The following is a 12897-nucleotide window of genomic DNA, read 5'->3' as shown; positions in this document are numbered from 1 at the left end:
ATCTATTGCTTTATTGCGGCAGTCATTACCGTATGCTTCAGAGTTAGGTGCCATCCATCGTAATAAGCGTTATGGAATAACATGGTTCTGGGGGAAGTTTCCTCCTCAGTCTAGTCAGTAACCTCCAGCAAACCCCATGTCCCAAAGCCTGAGGTTTTATATCTTTAAACGTTGTTGCCATTCTAATGTAAAATACAGATATTCTTAATATTCATACCTATGTCAAATCCTTTTTTGGATGATTGAGTAGATAGATAGATATAAGGGTGTATGGGAATAGAGTCAATAGATAAATTACATGGCACTAATCTACAGTGACTTCAATGGAACTATGGCCCACTTACACCAGCTGCAAATTTGACCCATTAATTCCAATAGAGCTGTACTGACTTACATCATGTTGAGATCTGACCCGTTGCTGGTTAAGGGGCTACTGGCGGCTGTTGAGATTGAAATCCTATTTTTGGTCTCAGAACAGGCACCGCAATGAAAGCATTTTGCAGCCTTCCCACAAACTCATCCCTGGTTTCTCTTCCTCCTAATGTGCATTTTGACCTGCAGAGAATATCTGAAAACCATGGATGTATTGGATCTGATTTAGGCTGCACATATTCTGTGCATAGACTGAGAACGTCTAGCCCTATGGAAGTCATTCTATGACCTTAAACCCATACTAAACCTTTCTTTCTTTCTTTTTCTTTCTTGATCAGAATTCTTAGTATTTAAGGAAAAGTGAAAGTTCTTTAGGCTGAATAAATTACACAAAACATAAAGTATTAGACATCCAAATGCCTTATTTTCAATTTTCCCCCTTACTCTATTTTGTTCTTACCAAAATAAATAGCTTCAACAGTCAGGAAAATGTATTTTATGCTGAAGCAAAAACAAAATAAACAAGATTGAAATGGCCAAAAAATCTGAATGCACAAAAAAACTAACCTCTAAAGAATAATCAGAGATAACGTTTATTCCACTTCTGTTGGAGCCAGACTCGTGAGACTTACCAGTGGAGAGAGCTATTTCATTCTTCTCTCTAAAAGCTGATGTGTTGATGATGCAGAGTATTTATATTTGCTTCAGTGGCCACCAGGGACAGCACCTCAAGACTCGGAATCACAGGCGAGGCAGAAATGAGATCATTAAATATCCTGTACGTCCTTTCGGAGATTGGTGATAATCATCAAGATTTGTTGTCTCCAATAGTTGGGCATAAGTTCAAGTGTCCTTTGTATTCTCCTTCTTTTAGTTTCCAAATGAACTGCCCCCATTGCCCTGAATCAGAGAAATTCTCAACTGGTAGCCCCATCGCTGCCAGGAGTACACTGTGACATATATTTGATTACAAAGTTTTGAATCTCAGTTGGCATGTTCTGTGTCTCTGGGATGATGGCTAGATGAAGAATTGATATCATTCTTCGCACAGGCAATATGGGACACCAGTTTCCACAGATCATTTCTTGGCCTGGAATAACATGAGCAGAGTGGCTAATAAGATTGTGTCCCATCCCTGTGTTTCTCCAGAAGTGAGACGGCAGTGAAAGTTAACACTACAGACAAAAGCTGCATTTTCTATCTTTGCTGTTTTTGTCTTTTCCTTTTTGTGTGTGTTTCTCTTCTAAAAACAGGATCAGACTTCAAAAGAATAGGAGCATTAATAACAGTTCCAGAGCATCTCAACTAACTAAAAAGTGAGAAAGCCAAGCAGTTGACATGAGCACAGCATAACCCTGGGAAAAGCTAGAGAGAGCTTCTTTCACTGCTGGCTACATAAGCTGGGGATGGGTAAAGTAAAAAATTGGTCCTTTCTTTCTTAGGCCCTCCTGAGTTCAGAGAAACAGGAGACTGCGTTAAAACAGAATACCAGAGCCCATCAGTTTCTACTTCCAACCGGAACATCCCCAGGGCCCTGAAATGTAGCTAGCGGCTTGGCCCATGTATTCCGTTAACGTTAATACCGCAATACAGAGCACTCATTGGCTGGATACAGCAGCATGCTCAGTTACAGTTGGTTTAAGAATATTATAGAACGTTGACACATTTTTCTAATAAAATTATATGGAATTTTTCCATAAGGAATTGACTTCAGGTTTGAATATAGTGTAAAACCTCTTCTACTGGAGGCAAAGGGACAGTCTTGTTTATTCACTGAGTGGATTATTTTAATTCGGAGTCAAAGATTAAAGCTGGGCAGGAAATGGTTTTCCTGTCCCATGAAAATTTTGGAGATTTTAAAAATGTCCCATCCCAAAAGCTGTTATTTTCATTGTTTCCACAAACCAAAAAGCTGGGGAAAAATTTATTTTCATCAATCAAAATATTTTGTTCCAATAGATTAAATTATATGAACCTTTTAAAAAATAATTAGCTAATTAACATTTTGAAACAGAGTCATTTTGAACTAAAAAAAGGCAATTTTTTGTCTGGAAAATGTAAAAAATGATCATTTAGACAATATTAAGCTTCTTTTTTCTTTCAGAGCAGCAAAGAGTCCTGTGGCACCTTATAGACTAACAGACGTTTTGGAGCATGAGCTTTCGTGGGTGATGCATCTGACGAAGTGGGTATTCACCCACAAAAGCTCATGCTCCAATATGTCTGTTAGTCTATAAGGTGTCACAGGACTCTTTGCTGCTTTTACAGATCCAGTCTAACGCAGCTACCCCTCTGACGCTTTTTTCTTTCAGTTTTTTTTTAAATGAGTAATTCATTGAAACTGGCGTTTTCCCACAAGAATATTTCATTTTTGACTAATCAATATTTTCCAGTGCAGAAAGCACTGGGCTTAAATTGCAGTAAAAGGAGGTTTAGGTTGGACATTAGGAAAAATTTCCTAACTGTCTGGGTGGTTAACCACTGGAGTAAATTGTCCAGGGAGGTTGTGGAATCTCCATCATTGGAGATTTTTAAGAGCAGGTTAGACAAACACCTGTCAGGGATGTTCTAGATGGTGCTGGGCCTGCCATGAGTGCAGGGGACTGGACTTATGTCCTCTCGAGGTCCCTTCCAGTCCTATGATTCTATGAATGATCCAATATTGTGCTCTAGTATTTTTCATTGAGACTTTATTAATGCAAGATAAAAAGAACCCCTGTGAATGGGGTTGGGTAGCCAGTCAACTCTTGAATCCCGGAGGAAGTTGCATCTGAGTGTGCTTCAGTGGATTTATGTCCTCTCACGATTTATCACAGTGGGCTAAACTCTATTATCTCTTGGCTCAAGTCTACCTAGCAGAGTTTAAGTGTAAGGCATTTCCATGGGGTAGAAAGTATCCTAACTACAGCTGCCCAGAATTCTTTAGCTGAAACTTTTTTTCAGAGAAAAGTGCACATTCAGCTACACCAGAATATTTGCCCAATTGTATTGGGTTCTTTGGGATGGAAAATCATCAAATAAATTCATTTCCCCACCGCTAAACCTTGCTGTTCAGCGTCCCACCTCTGCAATGGAGGGGTGAAAGTAAAACTCTAAATCAGAGTTGGTGAGAACAGGGGGCTTGTTTGCATTGGGAAGCTATTCCTGAGCAAGGTAATATGTGAATTTAAGGCACTAGAGCTATTCCTGAATAGAGCCTGTTATGGACACTCTGAATTTACTGGATTAAACTAAACCAGAAAATGTCATTCTTATTTGAGGCCATATAGGGAGTTACATTAGACAGCTGTAGAGTCAGTTTCCCATGTCGACCAGCCCTAAAGGAGTAGAATTGTATCACCGGTGAGAATAGGCCTAATCAGTATACAGCAATGATGAGAAAAAAAATTGTATGAGCAAAAGAGCTCTGTGAATAGCTGATTTTTTGGTTTGCTGGCTATTCTGAAACATAAATTAAAAATTTAGTTTCTGGTTGACTCAAATTGATTTTTTTTTCAAAAAATTCAAATTTTTTGGCCGACTGACAAGTTGAATGAAATGTTTGATCAGTTGCTGTTTTTGCAATTGTTATATTTTTTAATAAAATTGAAGTACATTTTGAAACAAAAAGGTTTTTAAATGGGAAACAAACAAAATATTTTGACCTTTTAGATTTTTCTGAGGTTTTAGATCAAAGCAAAACAGTCCAGCTCATTTGACACAGATTCATGAAATATTTCAGTTAACCCAAATCTGTGTTGCTCAGAAAAAAAGTATTTTGGGCCAACTCCCCTCTCCCCCCCACTTCTAATGACCAATATTTCATGTTGCTCAGAGTAAAACTAGCCCAATTCAGATTAATCATGAGGCTCACATTTTCAACAGTGAGGGTGGTTAACGGCTGGAATGAATTATCATGCGAAGTGATGGTTTATCCAGCTAGAGCTATTGTAAAATCAAGACCTGATGGCTCTCCGGAAGATACACTTAATAAAATGCCAGTCAATGGGCTTAATACTGAGAGTAACTGTATAGGAGTGTGACCTGAGTTATACAGTCAGACTAAATGATCTCATTGTCCTTTCCAGCCCTTAAAATATATGATCAATTTATAGCATTGCTGTAAGTAAACCTATAAAATCACTATATGGCATGGACAATGAGGAGTCCTGTGGCACCTTAAAGACTAACAAATTTATTTGGGCATAAACTATTGCGGGCTGGAACCCAGAGCTTATGCCCAAATAAATTTGTTAGTCTATAAGGTGCCACAGGACTCATCGTTGTCTTTGCTGAAACAGACTAACCCAACTACCCCTCTGAAATATATGGCATTGGTGGGAGTAACACTACATGAGCATTATTATGGATACTACTTCATTAATTCATTAGTATTGGGCTTAATCCCAGCCCCATTCTGTTAGGGGCTGTACCAACATATAACAAAAACACAACCTCGGGTCAAAGGAGCTTGCGACGTAAGCTAAAAAGAAGAGCCAACGGTGCAGATGACAAACAGGTGGGGAGCAGCACAAGGTGACAAGATGATTGAGAATAAAGCTGCATAACAAGTGTATGGAGCCTTGTCAGAATTGGATTTTTAAGTTTTTTATAATTTTAATTGATAATGTCAATGTTTATTTTTAAGCATTTTTTATTTTAAATGTTTAAACCTTCACAATTGTGGGAAATTATGGGGGATCAGACAATGGGAGGTAAGACATCCATTTTTTAATGACAGCTGACAGTGCGGTTCAAAAAGTTAAAGCTTTATAACTGTTAAAACACAAATTGCCAACATGACATGTCAAAATATACAACATAAATATCCTTAAATCAAACTCTAATACATTCTCAAGCTGTAATTTTTCTCACTTTGCCTAGCTGTAAATTTCAATTATTATTGATGGTAACATTTGTTTCATTGGTTTGTGTGCATATGGTGAAATCAATATTTACCAACATTTACTGAGAAAAATCTGTTCCTTCCAAGCCTAAATATATACGATAACACTATTAAGAATAGATGTATATAGCGCTAGTATGAATATCAATGTGAACAATATAAAGACAAGTGCCAAGTACTTCACTCTAGAAGGAAAACTCAAATGCATAAATACAACGTGGAGAATAACTGGCTAGGGAGTAGAGCTGCTGAGATGGATCTGGGAGCTCAAGAGCATCACAAGTTAAGTATGAGCCAACAACGAGATGCAGTTGTGAAAAAGTCCGTCTAGGATGTATTACCAGGTGAGTTGTATGTCAGACCAGGGCGGTGATTGTTTGGCTCTGCTTAGCACTGGTGAGGCCTCAGCTGAAGTTCTGTGCCTAGGTTTGAGAGCCGCACTTTAGAAAAGACGTGGGCAAATAGGATAGAGTCCAGAGGGGAATGACAAAAAGGGTTTACAAAGCCTGATTTATTAGGAAAGGTTTAAAAAAATTGGGCATGTTTTGTTTTGAGACTAGACGACTGAGGAGGGACCTGATAACGGTCTTCAGCTCCGTTAAGGGCTGTTATACAGGGGACAGCCCGCATGAGGCCCAGACACCAAAGAGAGCAAAAGCCTTGAATTCTCATAGTGCAAGTTACATACTGAGCATTAATTAAAGCAACACATTAAGAAATTAAGCAAGCTTATTTAATTTTTAATCTCCGATAACCTTGCAGGGCACCATTTCAAATAGATGAATGGTCAAGAAACAAGGAAAGGTGCCTATATTCCAACAGCCACATAATGACAGGACATTAGGTAACATTGGTCCTCTCAAGCAATTGAGAACAAATTAGCTGAGAATGTTTTTCCAGTCAGTCACCCTCTTAAGAGCATCCTTAACCTCCTTGTTCCTCAGGCTGTAGATCAGGGGATTCAACATGGGGATCAGCAGGGTATAAAACACAGCAGAGATTTTCTCCTGTTCCAGTGAGTAGCTGGAACTGGGTTGTATGTGGCTTAAGCTGACAGGTCCATAGAACATGGTGACAGCTGTCAGATGAGAGGCACAGGTGGAGAAGGCTTTACGCCTGCGCTTGACAGAGCAGATCCTCAGGATGGAGAAGAGGATGTACAGATAAGAGATTATGACAAGCAGGAGAGTGGACATGGCAATAACCCCAGAGAACGTTACAAGCAAAATCTCACTGATGTGATTATCAGAGCAGGCAAGCTTCAGCAATGGGTTAGTGTCACAAAAGTAATGATTGATGACGTTGGGCCCGCAGAATGACAACCTCAGCAAGCCACATGTGTGAGTCAGTGAGTTCACGAGCCCCCCTACGTATGAGCTGGTCACTAGATGAATACAGACTCTTTTAGACATAACAGCGGTATAGAGCAGAGGGTTACAGATGGCTACATAGCGGTCGTACGCCATCACTGCTAGCAGGAACCCTTCTGTGGTCACAAACACGACAAAAAAAAAGTGTTGGGCAATACAGGCAGAGTAAGAAATGCTTTTACTCCTCACCAAGAAATTCACCAGCATCCTTGGAGCGAAGATTGAGGCGTAGAAGAGGTCAACAACAGACAGGTTACCAAGGAAGAAGTACATGGAGGTATGGAGTCGGGGATCAACTCTGATCAACACAATCATTCCAAGATTCCCCACCAGTGTAAGAACATAGATCACCAGGAACACCATGAAGAGGGGTATCTGTAGCTCCTGACGATCCATAAGCCCCAGGAGGATGAACTGGGTCTCCGTGCTATGATTGCCCTCAGCCATTTATACAGGGGTGCATGAAACCATACCTGCTGGGATAATAAGAGTGAGCAGCATGGAAGAAGGAAATTTCATGACATGAATTAAATCTGAATGACAACATTGGTCTTGAATGTAGGTAGTGAATATCTTACAGGAAACCAGCCGCCGTGATGTCTGGGAAGAGTTGGGATGGACCTTTAGATTTACACTCACTTTTTAACAGGGCTGAGATTTTCAAGGCTGTCTAGGAGATTGACATCCAAGTCTCCATAAAATTGACTGGAATTAGGCATCCAGTTCCCCATAGGGAGTTTCCAGATTAATGTACATTATCACAATGTTTTTCCAATGAAATATACCTGGTATGTGTTTGAGTCTGAGCTAGGTACTTCATATTGTTTGCTCGCTGAGAGTAAGTTAGAAAGCACTCATACTTTTTTAGATCCTTCCAGATTAGGGTGACCAAACAGTAAATGGGAAAAATCAGGATGGGGGTAAGGGGTAATAGGAGCCTATATAAGAAAAAGACCCACAAATTGGGACTATTCCTATAAAATAGGGACATCTGGTCACCCTATTCCAGATAATCCTTTTAGATGACCACAATGTCTGTTATGTCCCAGTCACTTGGTTACTGCTGCTTCGTAACACATCCCCTGGCAGTGTTGCTATTTCCAAGCATTTGAAAACCGTGAATCAGGCTTCCAAAAATCATGCAGTTGGCTTAAAATCTTGAGATCATTTAAAAAATAAGACACCTAGCGTTTAGAGAGGGGGCAGGGAAGCGTAATTCTGTTTTGTGCATGATTTTTATAGTTCAGAATTTGGTTTCATAAGAAGGCAAAACTATGGAACACCTCAAAAGTGAGGCTGTCTCCATTTGCTTCCTTCTTCTGGCTTCCCCTTCCCCATTTCATCAAACACAAACAGTTTGTTTTCAATCCAAGACCCTTCCCAGTCTATTAACACAGTGAAGATCATCTGCTATTGCAATGTCATCTACCACCTCTGCCCTTCCAATGCTACCCAGTGGTTACACTTTTCAAACAAATGCGACCATGACTGGGGCTGCTGCAGTGCAAATAGTTATTGTTATTTCCTCTTTATGATTAGAGATCGGCCACACCAGAACCCACTGGCTCCAAGTGTCCGTCCTACCCCACTCATGCGCATACACAACACTGGATAATGGTCAGACTGGCACTAGGGGCACTAAACTGAGATCGTCCTTCAATTCCTGGCTCTGCTACAGATCCCCCGTGTGATTTTGGACAAAGCAAAGATTTCCTCTTTGCCTCAATTCCCTCTTTGTAAAATGTGGATAATAATCCTTCCTTTTGACCATCCTCTTCTGTCTTGTTTAGTAGACTGTAAACTCTTGAGGGCGGGAACTCTCTTTTACTATGTTTTTCCAGAGAACCTAGTACAGTGGGGCATTGACCTCTAATTGATAACAAAACAGCAATAAATACACATGTTACAACCCTGACTTATCTCTTTAATTGGCTGGAACCAAAGCCCAGAATCTGAAAATCCTCAAAAGTTGAAGAAGTTGGATCTGAATCTGATTCCAGATCTGAAGTGTGTAACTCAGGTTCATCTCTACGTATAATTCTGGAGTCTTACCTGATATCCATCTGGATCTTTCAGGGTCTTCCATGAACCATGTCCATTGCCACTGAAATTTATCCTGAGACAGACAAATGAACAAATCAACAAACAACGTCTGTCTTAAGTTGCAAAATTGTTGAGTGCGCTAACATCACATTTCCAAGTAAATGGAGAAAATGGAAAGTTATGTCCAGGACTCAGAAGTGAAGGAAAATAGCTATGCTACCTCCACTGAAGGAAAGAAGTATTGTGTCATAGCTACTGGCGGAAGAGAGTGTCCAATCACTCCTTATCCCTGAGAGATCGTGTTAGGGCACCAACTACCTTTATATATTTATTTCTGTGTCATTTAGAGATCACGTGTCTGAAGTCACACCTCCAATTATAGTCTCAAGCCAGGCACAGAGGGGCTCATTACAATGCCTTCCTTGGTGCCCTAAGTAGATTTGGTTATTTGCCTTTGCTTAGTTTTATGGAAAGCTCTTGCTGTTTTGCTGACCCACAGGGAGAAGTCTCAAGAGCAGTGTAACTGAAAATGAATGGTTCAGTCTTTCTTTCCATAGGGAGAACTCAGTGAATTTGGTGACAAAGTTAGACACAAAAGAAATCTGGACATGTTTAACTATGGAAAAAGCACAGTTACAGCAAACAAACAACTTTAACTTTGTTCTGCGTAGATGCCAAGCAATCATTCTACCCTTACAATTAGTGCCTAATAGTACCTTACAATTTACCACCCCTGACTGGGTATAACTGATTTTTCATACAGTTTAAGGCCGGAAGAGGTCAATATGATCATCTAATCTGACCTCCTGCATAACAAAACCTGGCCCAATAATTTCTGTATCAAGCCCGTAATTATTATTTTTTTTAGCTCTCACACATCTTTTAGCTAGATATCCAGTTGGAAAGACTTCATGTGACAGACAATCCACCATTAGCAGGAGTGTTGTAAGCATGACAGGTGAAGTAATTCTTCCACTCTACACAGCTTTAATAAGGCCTCAACTGCAGTATTGTGTCCATTTCTTGGCACCACATTTCAGAAAACATGGGGACAAATTGGAGAGAGTCCTGAGAAGAGCAACAAGAAATGAGGAAAGGTCTAGAAAACATGACCTATGAGGGAAGATTGAAAGAATTGGGTTTGTTTAGTCTGGAAAAGAAAAGACCGAGAGGGGACATAACAGTTTGTTTAGGAACAATTGTTTAGGAAAGACAGAAATAAAGGCAAAGGTGGCAGAGTAGCATTGTATATCAATGATGAGGTTAATTGGTCTGTGATGGGATGTTAGATGGGTTGGGATCTGAGTTACTACAGAGAATTTTTTCCTGGGTGCTGGCTGGTGAGTCTTGCCCACATGCTCAGGGTTTAACTGATCGCCGTATTTGGGGTCGGGAAGGAATTTTCCTCCAGGGCAGATTGGCAGAGGCCCTGGAGGTTTTTTGCCTTCCTCTGCAGCATGGGGCATGGGTCACTTGCTGGAGGATTCTCTGCAGCTTGAGGTCTTCAAACTACAATTTGGGGACTTCAATAACTCAGACATAGGCTAAGGGTTTGCTACAGGAGTGAATGGGTGAGATTGTGTGGCCTGCGTTGTGCAGGAGATCAGACTAGATGATCATAATGGTCCCTTCTGACCTTAAAGTCTATGAGTCTATGAGTCTTCAAATACCTAAAAGGTTGTTATAAGGAGGAGAGAGAAAAATTATTCTCCTTAACCTCTGATGATAGGAGAAGAAGCAATGGGCTTAAATTGCAGCAAGGGAGGTTTAAGTTGGACATTAGGAAAAAATTCCTAATCATCAGAGTGGTTGGGCACTGAAATAAATTGCCCAGGGAGGTTGTGGAATCTTCATCATTGGGGATTTTTCAGAGCAGGTTAGACAAACACCTGTCAGGGATGTTCTTGATGGTTCTTGGTCCTGCCATGAGCGCAGGGAACTGCGCTTGAAGACATCTCGACAGCCCTTCCAGTCCTATGATTCTACTGTGGGCTGGGTGATGTTTTCTGCTAAGATGTCTGGTGCTGGTAGCTGGGTGTGGTCCTGTTTTTTGCCTCCTTCCATCTTCTGCACAGTTCTCAGCTCTAGGATACTGCTACCTCTGTAGACCACGCAGCAGGCTACCCAGCCTTTGGAATTGCTTTTCCCCCTGCCCTGGGTCTGAGCTGTGTTGGGGACAGGGGAGTGAGATGAAAACACCGCTGTGTTTGGGTGAGGGCAGAAAGGGGGTGGCAGCAGTAGGAGGCAGAAGGGAGAAAATTGCACGAAAAAGAGGGACAATGTTTGACTGGGTGTCATGGGTCTGAAAGGCAGCGGGCCTAGGGGTTAGGCTGTGATTCCTCAGACCTTTTCAATCTCTCCCTTCCTGAGGGGGGTAGCCCTGTTGGGTCAGACATATAAAATCAAAGGATCCTAGAAGGAGCCTGGCATGGGGTTGAAACTTGCCCATAGTTCAATGTTGTTAGTTTTACAGTAGTGACTGGAGGTGCAAACTGAGACCAGAGCCCCAGAGTCCTTGATTTCAATGGGGCATCTTATAGTCAGGGCCAGCTTTAGCAAGTGCAGGGCCCGATTCGAACAGTTACAACGGGGTCCCAGTAGGGATGACTGAAAAAAAAACACACATAAAAAAACCACATGGGGCTTGTACTCAGCAGGCGGCGTTCCTAGTCTTCGGAGGCGGGTCCTTCACTCGCTCCAGGTCTTCAACAGCACTGAAGGACCTGCCGCTGAAGTGCTGCCGAAGACCAGGAGCAAGTTAAGAACCTGCCGCTGAATTGCTGCTGAAGACCCGAAGCTCTGCCAGGTGAGTAAAAATTAAAAAGGAGCCTCTAGCCAAGGAAGGGATTCTCAGCCACTTGCCCCCCCTGGCGGCCCTGCCACTGGGCGCAGGGCCCATTTTGGGGGAATTGGTGGAATTGGCCTAAAGCCGGCCCTGCTTACAGTCTAAAGCCTGTTAAGCATGTGCTTATGTTTCTTTGGATTGGGGCTAGTGTGCTCAGTACCTTGCTGGTCTGAGCTTTATCTGGGTGAGCTGAGAAGTTGGGAAATGTCTGTAGATCCTAGGAAAGCTCTTAAAGCAGCACTGCAAAGAAACTGGAGGGATTTGACAGCTTTATATGGCATAGTGTATGGATGCAGATGCTTAAGGGATACCAAACATCATGCTTCAGGGCTTAAACAAATCTCTAATTATTACAGATCCTGGCAGGATGTGGGGAAGGGCTGATTATTCCACATCTGCCTGTTGAAGGTTATTAAACCTTCTTTTGAAACCTCTGATATTAGCCACTATCAAAGACATGATACTGCACTAGATGGAGTTCATGTCTGATCCAATCTGGCAATTTCTGTGTGTTTATTCAGTGTTTCATAAAAAGACCGGTGAATCCAAATGCCTCTGCAGACCAAATTCCTTCTAAAGAGAGAATCTGAACCAGGGGGTGCTTGTGACAGGCGGGTTTCGAGGCCGTTACACTGAAAAAAGGTCTGTCAAATCTTACGCTGGTGTTACGTCCCGCAGTCAGCACGTAAAGCGAAAATCGCTTATAGTCATAATGACATTGAGTGTAATGGTGGGCAGAATCGCCCGCACTACAGGTACAGTATTAAAATTGTTATTTTTCTCTTTTCTTTTTGTTTTTGCCAACTGCGTAAAGCTGAAATCGCACGTTAAATGTGTGTAAGATGCGACAGACTTGTAGGCACATATTGGCCAGAGAGGGGGTGCTTGTGACAGGCAGGTTTTGAGGCCATTAAACTGAAAATTGAAATCTGAAGTCAGATTTGATTTAGGTCTCTCTTAAACAGCTACAAACAGATACAAATCAAGAGGAACTACACTGAAATCCTCTGGCCTTCCAGCTGTGTAAAACCTGTGTAAACCAGATCATCATCATCATCATAAAAATCTCTACCCCAGCCATATACTCCACTGTACAAAGCTTTCTCCATGGGGTACTCATGGGGGAATTCTGCACCAAAACAATATTTTAAAATTCTGCATATTTAATTTGTCAAAATAGCACTATATAATCATATCAGTTTCAATTATTTTGGTAATTTTTCAAAATATCTGCCAGCCACAGGGCCCCCCTGGCTCAGACACCTGCACTCCCTACCATCCCTCAGAGCCCAGGTGCAGCCTTCCAAGCCCAGACACTAGCACCCTCCCTTTCCAAAGTCCAGGGATCCAGAGGGAGAAACAGCCTGATGCTGGGCCCTGTG

At 41.6% G+C, this 12897-nt stretch overlaps 1 protein-coding gene across 3 annotated transcripts; it reads right to left on the bottom strand.

Annotated features, from left to right (window-relative positions):
• Window positions 1-6135: 6135 nt before the first annotated feature.
• Window positions 6136-12566, bottom strand: LOC115651454 (olfactory receptor-like protein COR8). Of its 3 annotated transcripts, none has more exons than XM_030562530.1 (2): window positions 12546-12566; window positions 6136-7065 (listed from the first exon to the last, which is right to left on the bottom strand). In XM_030562530.1, the coding sequence occupies exons 1-2, from the start codon at window positions 12564-12566 to the stop codon at window positions 6136-6138; spliced, it is 951 nt and encodes a 316-aa protein (XP_030418390.1). The 3 variants fall into 3 exon arrangements, with proteins under 3 accessions (XP_030418390.1, XP_030418391.1, XP_030418389.1); XM_030562531.1 differs by lacking the exon at window positions 12546-12566 and adding an exon at window positions 8775-8792 and having other exon boundaries at window positions 6136-7047; XM_030562529.1 differs by lacking the exon at window positions 12546-12566 and having other exon boundaries at window positions 6136-7074.
• Between the last annotated feature and the right edge of the window lie 331 nt (window positions 12567-12897).

Source organism: Gopherus evgoodei, chromosome 4, assembly GCF_007399415.2.
Source record: "Gopherus evgoodei ecotype Sinaloan lineage chromosome 4, rGopEvg1_v1.p, whole genome shotgun sequence".
NCBI lineage: Eukaryota > Metazoa > Chordata > Testudines > Testudinidae > Gopherus > Gopherus evgoodei.
The sequence above is the reverse complement of the archived record's forward strand: the minus strand, read 5'-3'. Positions and strand labels throughout refer to the sequence as shown.

Bases quoted from the DNA above. Each gene is read 5' to 3' on its own strand.
- LOC115651454 (XM_030562530.1), bottom strand. From the start codon at position 12,566: ATGATGATCTGGTTTACACAG. The intron at 7,066-12,545 runs GTTTTACACAGC...TAAATGGCTGAG, and splicing joins TGATGATCTGGTTTACACAG to GGCAATCATAGCACGGAGAC.